General features: G+C 42.7%; 2 protein-coding genes across 8 annotated transcripts in view; one reads left to right on the top strand and one right to left on the bottom strand.

Annotated features, from left to right (window-relative positions):
- The window catches only part of rft1 (RFT1 homolog), a 112,053-nt gene extending 101,377 nt beyond the window's left edge, over positions 1–10,676 (top strand). For 6 of the 7 annotated variants that reach the window (XM_072581694.1, XM_072581696.1, XM_072581695.1 and 3 more), the window contains one exon: positions 146–10,676. In XM_072581694.1, the coding sequence (XP_072437795.1) occupies positions 146–304 (159 nt within the window). In that variant the 3' untranslated portion in view covers positions 305–10,676. The remainder of the gene's footprint in view (positions 1–145) is intronic. The other variant, XR_011962005.1, reaches the window with a different exon arrangement.
- Positions 8,739–19,793, bottom strand: LOC140483532 (musculoskeletal embryonic nuclear protein 1-like). The gene is made up of 3 exons (XM_072581703.1): positions 19,667–19,793; positions 19,461–19,584; positions 8,739–8,990 (listed from the first exon to the last, which is right to left on the bottom strand). The coding sequence occupies exons 1-3, from the start codon at positions 19,673–19,675 to the stop codon at positions 8,881–8,883; spliced, it is 243 nt and encodes an 80-aa protein (XP_072437804.1). The 5' UTR covers positions 19,676–19,793; the 3' UTR covers positions 8,739–8,880.
- Between the last annotated feature and the right edge of the window lie 300 nt (positions 19,794–20,093).

Here is a 20,093-nt window from a genome sequence, read left to right as displayed (position 1 = left end):
TGCGACCCAGGCCCCCGGCCCAGCGAAACACCCACAGTGGAGCACGAGTGCTGAACAGCGCCGCCTCCTCACCAGTCTTGATGACATTGATACAATGCTTTATGTGACCTTGTTGCTTTGAATGAATTGTTTTGTTTTTTCCCAGGCTACTTTGAGTGAGCAGTGTTTGATGTCCCAGTTGGTCCATGTTCTGCTAGGGGCTTTGTGTTTTTCCATCACTCTTGTGACGATCTTCTTCACTGAGCCCAGACTTGTTTGGTTCGTTAGAACTCAATTCCTTTCTCAGGGCAAGAAAGAAATGTAGAATTGAGAATGAAACGAGCAGAATGGTGATTCCAAAGCCAAGAGACACCAACACCAGAGGACCTCCAGGGTGATGGATGAAAATTTTGCATTTTAATTATTATAAAATCACAGAGACTCAAAGTAGTCATGAAATCATCAGCTCCAAATGTGTGGGATGGATTTCACCAGAGATTTGAAACAAGCCTGCTGCACTGTATTTATTGAATAGATTGAGTTCAAATTTTGTTTATCACTTAACAGCCTTATCTTCATACTTCATTTTGCACTTTACAGATAAATGGAATGCAGGGGAGATGGGAATTAATGCATTCCCAATGTGGTGTTGGGAGGAAAGTAAAATCAACAAATGAAGTTTCAACGCAGATAAATATGGGGGTGTACGTTTTGATGGGAAGTGTCAGCAAGTTAGTTATTCCATGGAAGGTATGTGACTAGGTGGAGTAAAAGGAGCAAAATACACCGACTAAAGATTGTATCGCAGGCATTAGATGGTACAGTAAAAAGGACAGAATTCAAAATTTGAGAAGTTATGTTAAGCCTGTACTGAACCTTGTTTAGACCATATTCATGAGTACTGTAAAAGTAATAATCGGTAATTATACTGGGAAATATCAACTTTCCCAACATAAATTGGGATATTATTAGTGTAGGGGTTTAGAGGAAGCGGATTTCTTAAAATGTATCTGGGGAGTTTTTTGTATCAATACATAGAAGTCCCAACAAGAGAGAGTGCAGTGCTGGATCTGGTTCTGGGAAAAGTAGCTGGATGAGTGTTCGCAAAGGCAGTGGGGGAACATTTAGGCAATAGCAACCTCAATATGGTGTGGTTCAAATTTATTCTGGACAAGGAAAAAGATGTCCTACAAGGGCTATGGATCGGGGAAGGCAGATTTTATTAAAATAAAGCAGGATCTGGCCACAGTAGACTGGGAACAGCTCTTTGCATGTAAGTCTGCAATGGGGCCATTCAAAAAGGAGATGGGAGAGTACAGATCCAACATGTACCCTTTAGAGGGAGGTGTAGGAGCAAAATGTTCAGAGAATCCTGGATAACACAGAGCTGGATAAAGAAGAAGAGTAAGGCTTTTAGCAAGTCCAAAGGAAGCAATTCTGCTATGGTCATAGAGGAATACAGGAAGTGCAGAAGGAAACTTAAGAAAGCAATTAGAAGAGCAATGAGTGGGCATGAGAAAGGACTTGCAAACAGGATTAGGAAGAATCCTGAGATATTTTATAAATGCTTTAAAAGACAAGAGGTTAACCAGGGAAAGAGTAGGGCCCATTAAGGACTGAGAGGGTAATCTGTGTGTAAAGCTGCAGGATATTGGAAGGGCTTTAAATGAATACTTCTCTCTGGTCTTCACGCTGGAAAAGGAAAACATAGAACGTGACAATGCAGTACAGGCCCTTCAGCCCTCGATGTTGCACCAACCTGTGGAACCAAGGTGAAGCCTGTCGATCCTACATTATATGTTTATCTCATGACCATTTCAATGCTCTTAAAGTTGGCGAGTCTACTACTGTTGCAGGCAGTGCGTTCCATACCCCTACCACTGTCTCAGTAAAGAACCTACCTCTGACATCTGTTCTATATCTATCACCCCTCAATTTAAAGCTATGTCCCCTTGTGCTAGCCATCCCCATCCGAGGAAAAAGGCTCTCACTCTCCATCCTATCTAACCCTCTGATTATCTTATATGTCTCAATTAAGTCACCCCTCAACCTTCTTCTCACTAATGAAAACAGCCTCAAATCCCTCAGCCTTTCCTCATAAGACCTTCCCTCCATACCAGACAATATCCTAGTAAATCTCCTCTGAGCCCTTACCAAAACTTCCACATCCTTCTTATAATGTACATTTGTATAGAATTCAGGAAAAGGGACTGTGAGGAATTTGCACAGTTTGACATAGGAAATGGGGAGGTATTGGAGGTTTTGTTGGGTTTAAAAATAGATAAGTTTCCTGGCCCAGGTGAATTGTACCCCAAGCTGCTGTGGGAGGTGAGGCAGGAAATCACAGGGGATCTTTCTTACACAAATTTTTAATTTCAGTCTGGCCATGGAGGAAATGTCAAAGAACTGGAGGACTGCAGATGCAGTTCTACCTTTTAAGAAATTTGATAGAGATGAACCAGGAACTTACAGATCACTAGGTCTTAGCCAGAGATAGGAAAACTATTGGAGGAAATTCTAAAGGAGTGAATTATTACCCAGTTGGAAAGCATTGGATTATTTAGGAAGTCAGCATGGCTTCCTCAGAGAGAGGCGGAGTGTGTGGATGAGGGAAGTTTAATTGATGTAATTTATATGGATTTTAGCAAAGCTTTTGGCAAGGTCCCATATGAGAGACTGAGAAGGTTAAAGCATGTCGAATTGAGAGTAAATTGGCAAGGTGGATCAGAAACTTGCTTAATAATAGAACGCAAAGGGTAGTGATAGAAGGCTGTTTGAGTCACTGGAGGCCAATGTCTAGTTCTATACCACAACAATCAGTACTAGGACCCTTATTGTTTGTTATATAAATAAATGATATAGATGAAAATGTGGGGGAATGTTAAGCAAAGTTGCAGATGACACTAAGATTGGTAGAGTGGTGAATAGCAAAATCGAAACGTGTGGCACTGGAAAAGCAACAGGCAACATTGGTCAGGCAACATTGGAGGAGCAGGAGAATCAACATTTCAGGCATAAGCCCTTCATCAGGAATGTGGGCTTATTCCTGATGAGGGGTTTATGCCTGAACGTCGATTCTGCGGCTCCTTGGATGCCACTTGAATTGCTGTGCTTTTCCAGCGCCACACTTTTTGACACTGATCTCCAGCATCTGCAATCCTCGCTTTCTCCTGGTTAATAGCAAATACGATCACATACAGATATAGATGGGTTGGTCAGATGGGCAGACCAGTGACAGATAGTATTTAACTCTGATAAGTGCAAGGTGATGTGCTTTGGAAGAAGAAACAAGATGAGGAAGTATTTAATGAATGGCAGGACACTGTTTGGGTTAGAGGGACAGAAGGATTATTCACAGATCCCTGAAGTCAGCATAGCACGTGAATAGGATAGTTAAGAAGACATATGGGATACTTGCTTTCTTCAGGTATGGCTTAGAGTATGCGAGCAAGGAGGTAATGTTGGAGTCATACAGCGTGTTGGTTAGGCCACAGCTGGAGTACTGTGTGTAGTTCTGGTCACCTCACTACAGGAAGGACGTGATAGAACTAGAGGCGGTACAGAGGAGGTTCACCAGGTGTTGATTGGAATGGAGAAGTTGAGCTATAAAGACAACTAGATAGGCTTGGATTGTTTTCTTTAGAGCAGAGAAGGCTGGGGTGCGGGGGTGGGAATCATGATTGAGGTGCATAAGATTTTGAAGGGTGTGGACATGGTGGATATAGAGTAGCTGTTCCCCTTGGTTGAAGGGTCAATCACATGAGGGCATGGTTTTTAGGTAAGGGGCAGGAGATTCAGAGTGGATTTGGGGGAAAAGAAACCTATTCACTCAGCAGATGGTGGGAATCTGAAAACGTAGTGGAGACTGGAAACCTTACAATCTTTAGAAAAATGTTTGGATGTGTTCTTCAAGGGATGTGGGCCAAGTGCAGGAAATTGAAATAGTGCACTTTTCGTGGTAGTTATGTCAGTGTAGACTTGATGGGCTAAGGGCCTTTTCTGTTCTGTATGAATCAGTGAATCTATGCAGGCAGTGTGGTCACCATCTTATTAAAAAGGATGTAGAGGTACTGGCAAGGGTTAGGGAAGGTTTATGAGGAGGATGCCAGAAAAATCGAGGAAGGATTGACCCACTGGGTCTGTTTTCTTAGGGGAAAGGCCTGAGGGTAATCAAGCGGAGATCTTTAAAATAAAATAAAGGTTTTGATTGAATGGATGCAGAGGGAATGTTTCATCTTGTGGGGAAGAGCAAATTGAGAGGCCATCAGTATTAGAGTCACAAAGTTCAGGAATTCAGGAGAAATCACCTGAGCTGGAGACTGGTGAGAATGTGGAACTTCCCCCAGGCAGGGAATGGTTGAAACAAATACTGTCTTCATAATCATAAGATGATTACTATACAGAAGAAGACTATTTGGGCCATTGTACCTATACTACCTTCACCCTATTGACCTGAACATTCAAGACTTAAATAAGCTTAACAAAGCCTTTCTCAGCCTTTTCTTCTCCAGAGAAAATACTGTCATCTCTAATTTATCTATTTAACAGAAGATTCTTATCATTGGAATCATTCTTGTAAATCTCTTCTGCATCCTCTCAATGTGTGCACATAGAACATAAAACATTACAGCACAGTACAGGCCTTTCATCCCTTGACATTTCACCGACCTGTGGAACCAATCTGGAGTCCATCTAACCCACACTATTCCATTCTCGTCCATATGCCTATCCAATGGCCATTTAAATGCTCTTGAAGTTGGTGAATCTACTACTGGTGCAGGCAGTACACGCCCCTATGACTCTGAGTAGAGAAACTACTTCTGATATTTGTCCTAAATCTATCAACCCTCAATTTAAAGCTATGTCCCCTTGTGCTAGCCATCATCATCCGAGGAAAAAGGCTCTCACTGTCCAACCTATCTAACCCTTTGATTATCTTGTACATCTCAATTAAGTCACCTCTCAACCTTCTCTCTAACAAAAACAACCTCACGTACCTCAGCCTTTCCTCGTAAAACCTTCTCTCCATACCAGGCAAAATCATAGTAAATCTCCTCTGAACCCTTTCCAAAGCTTCCACATCCTTCCTATAATGTGGTGACCAGAACTGCACACAATGCTCCAAATATGGCCACACTGGAGCTTTGTATGGCTGCTGCATGATCTCATTGTACCGAAACTCAATCCCTCTACCAACAAAAGCTAACACACTGTATGCCTTCTTAACAACCTTATTAACCTGGGTGGCAACTTTCAGGGATCTGTATAAATGGACACCAAGATGTCTGCTCATCTACACTACCAAGAATCGTACCATTAGCCAAGTAGCCTGCATTCCTATTACTCCTTCCAATGTGAATCACCTCACACATTTCCGCATTAAACTCTATTTGCCACTTCTCAGCTCAGTTCTGCAGCTTATCTATGTCTCTCTGTAACCTACAACATCCTTCGTTACTATCCACAACTCTCGTGACCTTGGTATCATGCACAAATTTACTAACCCATCCTTCTATGCTCTCAACCAGGTCCTTTATAAAAATGACAAACAACAGAGGAACCAAAACAGATCCTTGCAGTACCCCACTAGTAACTGAACTCCAGGATGAATGTTTCCGATCAATCACCACCCTTTGAAATCTTGTTTCAATTAGCCAATTTCTGATCCAGACCGTTAAATCAACATCAATCCCGTGCCTCCATATTTTGTGGAATAACCTACCATGGGGAACCTTACCAAATGCTTTACTGAAATCCATATACACCACATAAACTGCTTTACCCTCATCCACCTGTTTGGTCATCTTCTCAAAGAATTCAATAAGGTTTGTGAGGCATGACCTACCCTTCACAAAACCATGTTGACTATCCCTAATCAATTTATTCCTTTCCAGATTATTATAAATCCTATCTCTTATAACCGAAGTAAGGCTCACTGGTCTATAATTACTAGGGTTGTCTCTACTCCCCTTCTTGAACAAGGGAACAACATTTGCTATCCTCCAGTCTTCTGGCACCATTCCTGTAGACTATGGCAACATAAAGGTCAATGCCAAAGGCTCAGCAGTCTACTCCCTGGCTTCCCACAGGATCCTAGGATAAATACCTTCCAGCCCAGGGGACATATCTATTTTTACACTTTCCAGAATTGCTAACACCACCTCCTTCTGCACCTCAATCCCATCCACTCTAGTAGCCTGTAATGTGAATACTGAAGAAAAGTATTCATTTAGCACTTCCCCTATCTCTTCTGACTCCACGCATAGCTTCCCACTACTATGCTCGATTGGCCCAAATCTTACTGTAGTCATTCTTTTATTCCTGATATACCTGTAGAAAGTCTTAGGGTTTTCCTTGATCCCGTGTGCTAACAATTTCTCATGTCCCCTCCTGGCTCTGCTTAGCTCTTTCTTTAGGTCTTTCCTGGCTAGCTTGTAACTCTCAAGCAATAACCATTCCTGTCCCTGCTCTACCCATGTCTCTGAAATGGCCACAACATCGAAATCCCAAGCACCAACCGATGCTGTAAGTTCACCCACCTTATTTTGGATGCACCGAGCGTTGAAGTAGACACTTCAAACTAACTTCTTGCTTGCCAGTGCCTTCTTGTAATCTTGTAATCTTAGTTCTGACTTCACTACTCTCAACCTCACAGTGCCAGAGACCCGGGTTCAATTCCCGCCTCGGGTGACTGACTGTGTGGAGTTTGCACATTCTCCCCATGTCTGCGTGGGTTTCCTCCGGGTGCTCCGGTTTCCTCCCACAGTCCAAAGATGTGCAGATTAGGTGAATTGGCCATGCTAAATTGCCCGTAGGTGAGGGGTACATGTATGGGTGGGTTGCGCTTCGGCAGGGCGGTGTGGACTTGTTGGGTCGAAAGGCCTGTTTCCACACTGTAAGTAATCTAATCTAATCTAACCTTCCATATACTCGAGCTACAATTTCAGTTCCCATCCACCTGCTGCATTAGTTTCAACCCACCCAAAGAGCATTAGCAAGTTTCCCCCCCCAAGGAAACTGGTACCCCTATGGTTCAGGTGAAGACCATCCTGTTTGTAGAGGTTCCAATTGTCCAGGAATCCAAACCCTCCCTCCTGCAGCATCCCTGTAGCCACATGTTCAACTGCTCTCTGTCTGTTCCTTGCCTTGCTAGCATGTGGCACAGGCAACAAACCACAGATAACATCTGTTTGTTCTAGCTCTAAGCTTCCACTGTAGCTCCCTGAATTTCTGCTTTAAATCCCCATCTCTCTTCCTAACTATGTTGTTGGTGTCTATGTGAACCACGACTTGAGGCTGCTGCCCCCACCTCAAGAATCCCGAAAATATGATCTGAGACATCACAAACCCTGGTACCTGGGAGGCAACACACCAACCGTGAGTCTCTCTCATTCCCACAGAACCTCCTATCTGTCCCCCTAACTATTGGAATTCCCAATGGCTAATGCTCTGCACCTCTACCCCCTTCCCTTCTGAGCAACAGGGACAGACTATGTGCCAGAGACCTGTGCCCCATTGCTTACCCCGGTAAGTCTTTTCCCCCTAACAGTATCCAAAACAGTATACTTGTTGTTGAGAGGAACGGTCACAGGGGATCCCTGCACTGCATGCCGGTTGTCTTTCAGTCCCATGATGGTAACCGATTTACCTTCTTTTACCTGAGGTGTGACTACCTACCTGTATCTCTTTTCAATAACCCCTCCATCTCCCGAATGATCCGATATTCATCCAGCTCCAGTTCCGTCACGCGGTTTTCGAGGAGCTGGAGTTAGGTGTACTAGCCACAACATCATATTGCAGAACTGAGAATCATCCTTAGCTGAAGGTTGGACATTTTGGCTGGTGCCTCTACAAATTCTGCTCTCCCTTTCCTCAGTACCCAAATGTTTCATGAACATTTAAATGCAGCCTATTCATAAGGTTCCTCCTTGTCTATATTGAAACCTTTGAAGTGCATGACAGCCTCCTTTTTCATAAGCTGGTGAACATTTTTGCAGCTAACATAAAGGGGAAACCAATCTTATGTCTTTCTTGGTCTGGTTCTCAATTGTATTATTCACCTATTTGACTAAACACAATTTTTCTTCATCTTATTCTTACCCTGGTTAGTCTTTGTCTTTTTCTATAACCAACCTAAAGTTATGATGCAAAGACCACTGTCTCTTAAATGGTCTCGCTTTGACACTTGATTCACTTTGGCCACTGTCATTCTCAAGAGCCAGATCCAGAAATGCTTGCTCCGTATATGGCCGCGAAAAAATTTCCACATACTCCAGCAACACATGGGTCTGCCTTATACATTACTTCCATTTCAGCTTTCAGATGATTAAAGTTCCCAATATAGCTACTCAATAATATCTTTATAATTTCCTTGCAAATTTGTTCTTCTACATCCTTCTCACTAGTGGATGATCTGTAGACAACACCAACCAATGCAATTGCACCTATTTTGTTCTTTCACTCTATTTAAATGAATTGTTTCTTTGATCCCTCTGGAAAATCCTCTTTCTTCAGCATTGCAGTGCTATATTTAAACAGGACTACTAGCCCTCCCCTTCCTTTCCTGGACAACTTGTATTCAGGAATTTTTAATACATAGTCCTGCCCTTGAATTAGAACTCTGACTCTTGTACACTGATTTAGCAGATTGGATTTGTGCTGCTTCAGTACTAATGTGGTCTGATTGAAAGCCAGATGGAAAAGCTAAATAACTGAAATCTTCTCATTCAAACCACAAACCTCAAATGGAGTATGTGATATAAAATCAGGAAACAACATTTTTTTGTTGTTTTATTTATATAAAAATAAGTACTTTTTCACTCCAGACGATATTAAGGCTTAACAAAATTAGCTTATAGCTATTTTCACTTTAGAATCAGATGTGACTTTGCTGATCTCTTCTCATTTACTGAAGACGCTCTTCGGCTGATCGGTGGTTCCCTTTGTGAAAACTGTCTCTTGTCCTGTTCTCACGGCACTGAAAACAGAAGGAGCAGCTCCACCTTCCTTCTCTGTTAGTACAAACAAAGCATGTAAACTTCAGAAACATTTGCGTAGTTACAGAACAGTCCCACCATTGCTGGCAATCATTATAGAATTGAAATTGAGCGAGCCACAATCAGTGTGAGCCCAGATTCAGCAATACTGGGGACCAGGTTGGGGACGTTCAATATTTTTCTTCCTGGAGATGGTAATAACCTGGCAATTGTGTGGTGCAGATATTATTTACCATTTATAGACTGACTAATCATAAAATTACACATTTAGTTAAATCTTAAATAAAAACAATCCTCTGTCACGTGTGAGGCATGTTAGATAACATGTAATGATGTAATTGCAGGATTGTTGTAAACTGCCTGGTTTGCTACTGTTTTCGAGGGAGGAACAGCTGCTGTCCTTAAGCTGTCTAGCCAACAGCTGACTTCAAATCTATAGCAAAGTGGTTACCTCTTAACCACTTTCTGAAATGACTAGCAAGCCACTCAACTGCATCAAACCGCAAGTGACATATACCATATATATGACTGACATTGACCAAAGACTCAAAAACACAATAAGGGACTACCAATCCTGTCCAGTCCACCTCACTGACATCTGGGAACTTCTGGTGAAATTGTGAGACAGACGCCTAGTAAAGTCTTGTTCATTGAGCCATAACTTGCAGCTAACATTCCAGATACCACCATCATTATCCTTGAGAATGTCCGATTCCACCAACATGACACACTCACCAGGGCTAGCAGCAATAGTATATAGTCAGGAGGAAGTTGCCTGGGAGTTCTTGGCATTAACTCCAGACCCCAAGAAAACCTATTAATCAGGTTAGACAAGTATAAGGAAACACTGCCTGTCTCCCTCAGCTGATGATTCAGCAATCTCTGCTGAACACCACTTGTAAGAGGCACTAAGAGTGGAAGGGTAATGAATGTGGTTTGGGTGACTGGATCGCCCCTGTATTGGCTAAGGTAATTTGATCATGAAAGACATAGCTGCTAAACTGTACTTCTCTTGGGTGTTGAAGCAATGAGGTAATATAAAACGCTTGACCTTGCCCTCACTGAACTACCTATCACTGACTCTTCGGAATGGAATAACCAAAGGAATGACCTTGTGGAGAAGGAGGACACATGTAGCGTTACCATCTGTAAAGTAATTAATTGAGAACAGAGATGTGGAGAAAGAGCAGAGAAGTAGGTCTTTGAGAGAACTGGCACAAGCAAGGCAGTCTGAATGATGTCTTTCTATGAACTGCCATAAGGTGAGCAAGCAGTTTGCTGTGTTTTAAGTTCAGGACATCTCTAATAATCAGAGGCGGTCAGTAGCTGAAAATATTTTTAAACATTCACAGGACATGAACACAAGTGACACCAGCAGTTATTGGCTATCCGTAGTAGCTCTGATAAGATGGTATTGGGAATAAGCATTTGTTTGTGCTTCAGAAGCTGTTTAGCTTGAAAATATCTTGCACTGGGAGGGCCAAGCCTCTGTCCCTTTTGCTGCTTCTGTAAATCAAAGCACTGCAACCTATTATATATTTGTTCATGCAAACTTACCTGTTCTATTTGTTGTCCAGTAAAAACAAAACCTGTTTACTGACTTATTTAAATATCTGAGTTTCATTTTCCTTCAATCTTAAGTTTGGATGAGTATGAAATTTTTCTGGTTCATCATTAAAAAGACTGAAGTGAACAGTTAAATCTGCATAAATTCTGCTCTTCTGTCACCCATTTCAATCCTATGCTTGACTACAGTCTTTGAATCTGGTTTCTGTTGAATTCATGGTGGAATTTGAACCCATGGCTACAGAACATTAGAGTCTGGGATTCTGGATTAGTTCAACATTACCACAATGCCACCACCTCTCCATGAACCTAACTACACCCCTTTGCAGATTTTATGCTCTCTTCACAACGATTCCTATTGTCATCAGTAAATGTTGTATCCATGCATTAGATCTCTTCATAAAAGTCATTTATATAGCTTAAAGGGTGGTACAGTGGTTAGCACTGTTGCCTCACAGTGCTAGGGAACCTGGATTCAAGTCCAGCCTTAAGCGACTGCCTGTGTGGAGTTTGCACATTCACCCCATGTCTGCACCGGGTGCTCTGGTTTCCTCCCACCGTCTAAAGATGTGCAGATTAAGTGGATTGGCTATGCTAAATTGCTCATAGTGTCCAAAAATGTGCAGGCTAGATGGATTGGGCATGGGAAATACAGGGTTACAGGGATATGATAGGAGGGCGTGTCTAGGTGGAATGCTCTTTGGAGGGTCAGTGTGGACTCAGTGGACTGAATGGCCTATTTCCACATTATAAAGTGTATAGAATAGATACCATACAAATAGATGAGTGAAGCAGTGATTTGTGAGATATTCTGTTCATCACATTTTTTTCCACTCAGAAATGACCTATTTATACCCACTCTGTTCCCGCTTAGCTAACCAGTTCTCTATCCATGCCAATATGTTGTTAACTCTTGTATTATAACATGGTTAAATGTGAAGTTGGAGAGATAAATGAGAGGAGGGTGGGGCTGGGGGGAAAGTAGCATAGAGTACAATAGGTGAATGGGGGTGGGGATGAAGGTGATAGAGAGAAGGGTGGAGTGGATAGGTGGAAAGGAAGATAGGCGCAGGTAGGACAAGTCATGGGGACAGTGCTGAGCTAGAAGTTTGGAGCTGGGGTGAGGTAGGGGCAGGGGACATGAGGAAACTGGTGAAGTCCATATTGATACCCTGGGGTTGAAGTGTTCCGAGGTGGAAGATGAGGCGTTCTTCCTCCAGGTGTCGGGTGGTGAGGGAGTGGCGGTGAAGGAGGCCTAGGACCTCCATGCCAATAACTGCCTCATCTTCCGCCTCGAAACACTTCAACCTCAGGGCATCAATGTGGACTTCACCAGTTTCCTCATTTCACCTCACCCCAGCTCCAAACTTCCAGCTCAGCACTGTCCCCATGACCTGTCCTACCTGTCTATCTTCCTTGCCATCTATCCACTCCACCGTCTTCTCTGACCTATCACCTTCATCCCATCCCCATCCACCCATTGTACTCTTTGCTACCTTACCCCACTCTCCTCTCATTTATCTCTCCACCCTTCAGGCTCTCTGCCTGTATTCCTGATGAAGGGCTTTTGCCTGAAACATCGATTTTTTTGCTCCTCGGATGCTGCCTGAACTGCTGTGCTCTTCCAGCACCACTCTAATCCAGAATCTGGTTTCCAGCATCTGCAGTCATTGTTTTTACCCAAATGCGAAGTTACCCACTTCGGTAGGAAAAGCAGAATGGCAGTGTATTATTTAAATGGTAGATTGTACCTTGATATCTTTGTTCATCAATCATTGAAAGCAAGCATATTGGTGCAGTAAAGAGTTAGGAAGGCAAATGATATATTGACCTCTTTGCAAGAGAATTTAAGTACAGGAGCAAGGATATCTTATTACAACTGTACTGGGCCTTGGAGAGATCACACCTGAACCATTTTGTTCCATTTTGATTTCCTTACCTAAGAATAGATGTACTTGCCATAGAAAAAGCACAGCCAAGGTTCACCAAACTGATTTCTGGGATGACAAGTTTTCAGATGATGAGAGATTGGGTTGACTAGGACTGTATTCAATGGAGAAAGTGAGGTCTGCAGATGCTGGAAATCAGAGTCAAGAGTGTATTACTGGAATAGCACAGCAGGTCAGACAGCATCTGAGGAGCAGGAGAATCAATGTTTCGGGCTAGAACCCTTCATCAGGATTCCTGACGAAGAGCTCTGGCCCAAAACAACAAATCACCTACTCCTCGGATGCTGCCTGACCTGCTGTGCTTTTCCAGCAACACACTCTCGACTTTGTATTCAGTGGAGTTCAGAAGAATAATAGGAAGCTTGCTGAAAACATTAAATTATGACAACTGGACAGACTAGATGCAGACAGGATGTTTCTCTGTGAGAGACCTGAAACAAGGTGTCATGGTCCCAGGATATGTATTAGACAATATTGGTTTGAAATGAGAAATTTCTTCACTCGAGGATGAGGAGCCTATGAAATTCTTAATTGCAAAAGGCAGTGAAGGCCAATTTAAGGAAAAATGTAGATTTCTAGACACTAAAGGCATCAATGGGTTGGGGAGGCTGGGATTCTGTCACTGAGATAGAAGTTCAGTTCTGGTCAAATCGAATGGCACAGCAAGCTTGATGGCTGAATGGCCTACTTCTCCTATTTTATACTTCAATCCCACATCTAGAGAAGAAGCATTCAGGAGCAGCGTAGCACATTTAAACAGTGTGTAAGAAAGAACCTTTATTACACAGGACAATTCCATGTTGCCTCCTTGGAAAAAAAAAGTCACTGAGCAGCTGCAGGACATTCTGAATGAGGTTGGTGAACAACCAGAGGTTATGCTTGAGACCAATTCCAAAGGCTGAGCCATAAAGTGATTACATCCTGATTGTAAATTTGTGCTCTCTGGTTACTAATCATCTTGCTATTGCAATCAGCTTCTTATTTATTCTGTCATGTTTTTGAACACACAAACCTAATCTTACTTTAATGTTCTCTCCAAAATCTTAACTTCATTAGTTTTTTCATGCAACTAAAGCCCCTCCCCCTCTACATGAAATCCATACTATTTCCAAGACCTTGATACCTTCCATAAAAGATGGTGTCCAGAATTGATCACAAGGCTTAAGCTGGGACTCAACCTGCAATATATAAACGCTTAATCATGGATAGCCATAACCAGCTTCATTCCAGATGTGAATCAACTCCAGTCAGGTTTCTCTTGGGAACTTCGATGAGATTTTTAAAAATTTTTTTTGAAATCTCATTTTCAGGCTTTCAGTTCCCAGCATGCTTTCTATCTATTGCTTTCATTAACAGGGGATCGAGTTTAAGATCCATGACGTTTTGCTATAGCTCTACAAGTCGCTGCTGAGACCACACTTGGAATATTGTGTCCAGTTCTAGTCACCTTACTATAGAAAAGATACAGAGGCTTTGGAGAGAATGCAAAGAAGGTTTACCAGGATGCTGCTTGGACTGGAAGGTTTACCTTATGAAGAGAGGTTGACTAAGTTCGTACTTTACTCTCTGGAGAGAAGGAGGAAGAGAAGTGACCTGATTAAGGTATACAAGGTAATGAGAGGCATGGATAGAGTCGATAGCCAGAGACTTTTCCCTGGGGCAGGATTGACTGGCACAAGGGGTCATAGTTTTAAGATATTAGGAGAAAGATATAGAGGGGATGTCAGAGGAATGTTCTTTAGGCAGAGAGTTGTGAATGCATGGAATGCATTGCCAGCAGTGGTGGTGGAAGCAGAGTCATTAGGGACATTTAAGTGACTGCTGGACAAGCACATGGATAGCAGTGAATTGAGGGGTGTGAAGGTTAAGTTATTTTACATTAGGATTAATCCTCGGCGCAACATCGTGGGCTAAAGGGCCTGTTCTGTGCTGTACTGTTCTATGTATTGTTAATCCAGAGTAGGTCATTATCCCTGTGCTGAAAGGGCAGTGAGAGTTATGCCATATATGCTGATTAGTCAATTATCATCAATTCTACTACTGATAGGTCAGAATGCCTCATGGAGGGGGAATGGATTTGTTAGATTGTTGATCAAAAATCTGTGGAATTCATTGCCACAGCAGGCTGTGGAGGCCAAGCTATTTGGCTGTATTTAAGACAGAGATTGATAGATTCTTAATTAGTTAGGAGATCAAGGGTTACAGGGAAAAGGCAGAAGAATGGGGATGTGAAGCATACTAGCCATGATCAAATGGCTGAGAAGACAAGCCAAATGCCCTAGTTCTGTCATATATTTTATGGTTTTATGAAGAATTTACCAGACAAATTAGATGCATCCCTGCAAAGAAACAGTACTCTATTATTAGCGTTTGTGTAATTAGATTACTTACAGTGTGGAAACAGGCCCTTCGGCCCAACAAGTCCACACCAACCCGCTGAAGCGCAACCCACCCAGACCCATTCCCCTACATTTACTCCTGCACTTAACACTACGGGCAATTTAGCATGGCCAATTCACCTAACCTGCACATTTTTGGACTGTGGGAGGAAACTGGAGCACCTGGAGGAAACCCACACAGACAGGGGGAGAATGTGCAAACTCCACACAGTCAGTCACCTGAAGCAGGAATTGAACCTGGGTCTCTGGCGCTGTGAGATAGCAGTGCTAACCACTGTGCCACCGTGCTGCCTGCATTGTTAATGGGTAATCCTTTAGAAAACAGATGTACTCCACTGGCTCTTTTTTGTGAGGTATCAGTTACTGCTGAACCCAGCCAATAGAGTCACAGAGTCATACAGCATGGAACAGGGCCTTTGACCCAACTGGTCCATGCCAACCAGGTTGCCTAAACTGAACTAGTTGTATTTGCCTGTATTTGGCCCATATGCCTCAACTTTTAAAATACATTTGCATGAATAGGAAATGTTGTAATTGTATTTGTCTCTATTACTTCCTCTAAAAGCTTGTTCCATACATTTGCCACCCTCTGTGTGAAAACATTGCCCCTCAGGTCCCTTTTAAACCTTTCCCCTCTCATCTTTAAACCTATGGCCTCTAGTTTTGGACTGTCCTACCCTGGGAAAAAGACCTTGACTATTCACTTTATCTATACCTCTCATGATTTTATAAACCTCTATAATGTCACCTCTCAGTCTCCTATGTTTCAGGCAAAAGAAATCCCAGCCTATATCACCTCTCCATATAACTCAAACCATGCAGTCTCAGTGATCTTTCTTGTATCCTTTCCAGCTTAATAACATATAGCAGAGCAACCAGAATTGTTTCCAGTACTTCAGTGTAGCCTTACAAGTGTGAACTAGGTCTCAGAGGCCACAAATGATTGACAATATGATGGGAAGACATGAGGTGACACAGTCTGCAGAGGGACAGACAGGCTAAATCATAGAGTCCCTACAGTGTGGTAGGAGGCCATTTGTATCAAATCCACACCAACCTTCTGAAGAGTATCACACCCAAACCCACCCCTATCCTTGTAGCCCTGCATTTCCCATGGACAATTCACCTAACCTGCACATCTTTGGACCGTGGGAGGAAACCAGAGCATCTGGAAGAAACCCACACAGGCACAGCAAGAATGTGCAGACTCCACACAGTCAGCTACAGATGGAATCGAACCCAGGTCTATGGCACTGTGAAGCAGCAGTGCTAACACTGAGCCACTGTTCTGTCCACTGAGTTGGCAAAACTTACCAGATGAAGTATAATATAGGAAAATGTGAGATGCACTTTGGCAGAAAGAATAGAGGAGCTGAATATTATTTAAATGGAGAAAGATCAGAAAAAGCTACAGAATAGAGGGATTTGGCGATCTGAGTACCTGAATCACAAAAAGCTAGCATTCACCTTCAGTAGATAATAGGTAAGGCAAATGCAATGTTGGCCTTTATTTCAAAGGGCATGGAATAGAAAAGCAGGGAGATCTTGCTAAAACAATACAGGGCACTAGTCAGACCACAGCTGGAATGCACTGCACAGTTTTGGGCACCTTGTCTAAGGACTGATATACTGAACCCAGGTATGGAGTTACTATGTTATGAGGAGAGGTGGAGTCATTTGGGTCTGTAATCAAAAGAGTGAGAGGGAACCTTATTGAAATATACAGGATTCTTAGGGGGCTTGACAATGTAAATGTGGAGAGGGTGTTTCCCTTTATGGGAGAGTCTAGGACCAGAAGGCATCACCTTAGAATAAGGGGTTGCATGTTTAAAACAGATGAGGGGGAATTTCTTCTCTCAGAGGGTAGTCAGTCAATCTGTAGAATTCTTTATTCTAGGCTGGGTCTTAAAATATATTCAAAGCTGAGATAGACAGATTTTTTTTATGAGTAGTGGATTAAACAGTTAGTTAGAACATAGAACAGTACAGCACAGGAACAGGGTCTTCAGCCCATGATGTTAGCTAAACATGACACCAAATTAAACTAATCCCTACTTCCTGCCTTTGGTCCATATCCTTCCATTTCTTACATATTATGTGCTACCTAAATGTCCTTGTCATTTCTGCCTCCACCATCACCCCTGGCAGGACATTCTAGAGCTCTAACATTCTGTTTTAAAATAAACTTGTCCCTCATGTCTCCTTTGAACTTTCCCCCTCTCTCCTTAAATGCATACTCCATAGTATTAGACATTTCAAGTCTGGGGATAAAAGATTCTGACTATCAACTCTGCATCTCATAATTTTATGGACTTCTATCAAGTCTCCCCTTAGCCGCTCTAGAGAAAACAACCAGAGTTTTTCTAGGCTCTCCGTATAGTTCATACCCTCTACAAAGCCTCCACATCCTTTCTATAATATGGCGACAAAAATTGAACTCAATACTCTTAAGTGGCCTAACCAAAGTCTTATAAAGCTGCAACATGACATCCTAACTCTTGTACTTAATCCCCTGACCAATAAAGGCAAGCATGCCATACGTTGTCTTTACCAGCCTATCCACGTGCATGGCCACTTTCAGGGAGATGTGGACTTGAACCCCAAGATCTCTCTGAACATCAAGGCTGCTCAGGGACCTGCCATTAACTGTATACATTTCCTTAACATTTGATCTCCCAAAGTGCAGCACCTCGCTCTTACCCAGATTAAACTCCATCTACTATTTCTCCGCGCATATCTGCAACCGATCTATATCCCACTGTATCCTTTGACAACCTTCTACACTACCCACAACTCCACCCATCTTTATGTTGTCTGCAAACCTACTTACCCACCCATCTACATTTTTATCCAAGTGAGTTTTATATATATATATATTATATATATATACACTCACACAGCAGAGGTCACAATACAGATCCCTGCAGAAAACCACCAGTCATGGACCTCCAGCCTAAAAAAAACCCTTCTTGCAGTACCTTCTAAGGGCCAACCAATTTTGAATCCACATGGCCAAATCATTGTGGATCCCATGCATCTTAATCTTCTGGATGAGCGTACCTTGTCAAAAGCTTTACTAAAATCCATGTAAACAACATCCACAGCTCTACCCTCATCAATCACCTTTGTCATCTCCTCAAAATGTTCAATCAAATTTGTAAAACATAGCCTGTCCTGCATAAAGCCATGCTGGCTGTCCCTAATCAGGCCATGCTTTTCCAAATATGCTAAATCCTATATTTAAAAATTCTCTCCTGTAGCTTCCCAACCACCAATGTGAGACTCGCCGGTCAATAGTTTCCCAGATTATCCCTATTCCCCTTCTTGAACAGAGGTACAGCATTAGCTACTTGCTAGTCCTCCAGGACCTCTCAGTGGCTAGTGAGGACACAAAGATCTTGGGGTCAAGATTAGAGTGATGTTTGAAAAGCACAGCAGGTCAGGCAGCATCTGAGGAGCAGGAAAACTGACATTTTGGGCAAAAGCCTTTCATCAGGAATGAGCCCCTCTTGCATCTCTCAATAACCTGGGGTAGGTACCACTTCTTTCTTGATCTCAAAATGCTCCACACTCATCTCACTATCCTCCATATCATTCTTCTGGGTGAATACTGATGGAAAGTACTCATTTAGGATCTCACCCACATCCTGCGCCTCCAAGCACAAGATCCCTTCTTTATCCTTGAGTGGTCTTAGCTTCACCCTAGTTATTCTTTTTTCAAAATATCTACAGAATGCCTTGGGATTCTCTTTAACCCTCCTTGCCAGGGTCAATTAGAGACAAAAAGACTGCAGATGCTGGAATCCAAGGTGGACAAGCAGGAGGCTGGAAGAACACCGCAAGCCAGGCAGCACCAGGAGGTGCAGAAGTCAATGTTTCGGGTTCAACCCTTTGGAGTCATTTAATGGCCCCTTCTTGCTCCAATTCCCTGCTTGAGTACTTTCTGCTTTCTTCATGTTCCTCATGGTCCTGTTCGATGTTAGCTTCTTAAACCTTACATATGCTTTTTTCCCCTCCTTTTGACTAAATTCACAACCTCCCTCGCTATCCAAAAGGTCCCTTGCCCTTGCCATCCTTGTCCTTTCTCCTTATGGGAACATGCCAGTCTTTAACTCTCATCAGGTCTTTAAACAATTCCCACGTCATATGTGGATTTTCCCCAGAACGGCTTCTCCCAATTAACGCTCGCTAACTCCTGTCTAATACTGAAGTAATTTGACCTCCCCAATTTACTACCTTCCCTCAAAGTCCTGACTTATCCTTATTCATAGCTATCTTCAAACTTAAGGAGTTGTGATCACTGTTTCCAAAATGCTCACCCACTGAAAAGTTTCTCTATTTCGTGCATTCATTTATTTATTGGTTGAGTTTGCTCCTGAAGTAACTGGCATCCTGTATAAAGGCAGTTTGTTGTGCGTTGAAAAGAATTCCAATTCCACCTTCTCGAATAAGAATCGTGCAAAAAAAATCGACCTCTCTTTAAAATAAGAATTCGCTTTGTTCAATTCTGCACGGATGGCTGAGTTTACAGCTACTTCCCTTCCCTAGAAACTACCCCTAAGGACACTCACCACATTGCTGCATTACGCGGTACGTTTTCGACTGGACTTTCTGTTCTTTTCCCAGTTTACTTCGAGCTCCTTTAATATCTTCCTCCTTCATCGGTGGTCGTTTCTTCTTAACAACGTGCACTTCCTAGACAGTACATTTTTCAAGAACTGGTTGAGAATATACAGAAAACAGTGAACTAAAGCCGCGCAGACAAGCAGTGTTTTACCTGCGACATGGTCTGGGAGCTGCAAAGTGACCCAGCGTCGGAGCCTCTCGCTTGGAATCCAAGGAGCTGCTCCGCGTTTTGTTGCTGCTACTCAGTTTCTAATTTTGGGGAGAATGAGCTCAGAGCTCGTCACCAGCCGCTTATTATGACCCATGATTCTTGTTTGCAGAATTTCCTGAACCTGTTTGATGTTCATGAGCAGCTGCAGAGACTGACAAGAGAGGGCTGGGGATAGCTGCAGCTGAACTGGGTAAGATGACGTGAGTTTATAACAAGAGACAGAACATTCTCGGGTATATCAAAGTCCCCACTCCGTATAGAAAAACCCATGTCAGCATCAGGAGCTGTCATCGCAGATCTTGTATATTTTTTGGTCAGAAAATTTGGGATGGGGTGGCGGAAATTCGGTGAAGCATTACGTTCTCGG

Source organism: Chiloscyllium punctatum, chromosome 12, assembly GCF_047496795.1.
Source record: "Chiloscyllium punctatum isolate Juve2018m chromosome 12, sChiPun1.3, whole genome shotgun sequence".
Taxonomy (NCBI): domain Eukaryota; kingdom Metazoa; phylum Chordata; class Chondrichthyes; order Orectolobiformes; family Hemiscylliidae; genus Chiloscyllium; species Chiloscyllium punctatum.
Note: the sequence above shows the minus strand (reverse complement) of the source record. Positions and strands in the feature narration are given on the sequence as shown.

What these genes read in the sequence shown, in the direction of transcription:
- LOC140483532 (XM_072581703.1), bottom strand. An exon ending in CCGCGTAATGCAGCAATGTG is followed by an intron (nt 8,991 to 19,460) that starts GTGAGTGTCCTT and finishes TTGTACTAACAG; the next exon opens with AGAAGGAAGGTGGAGCTGCT.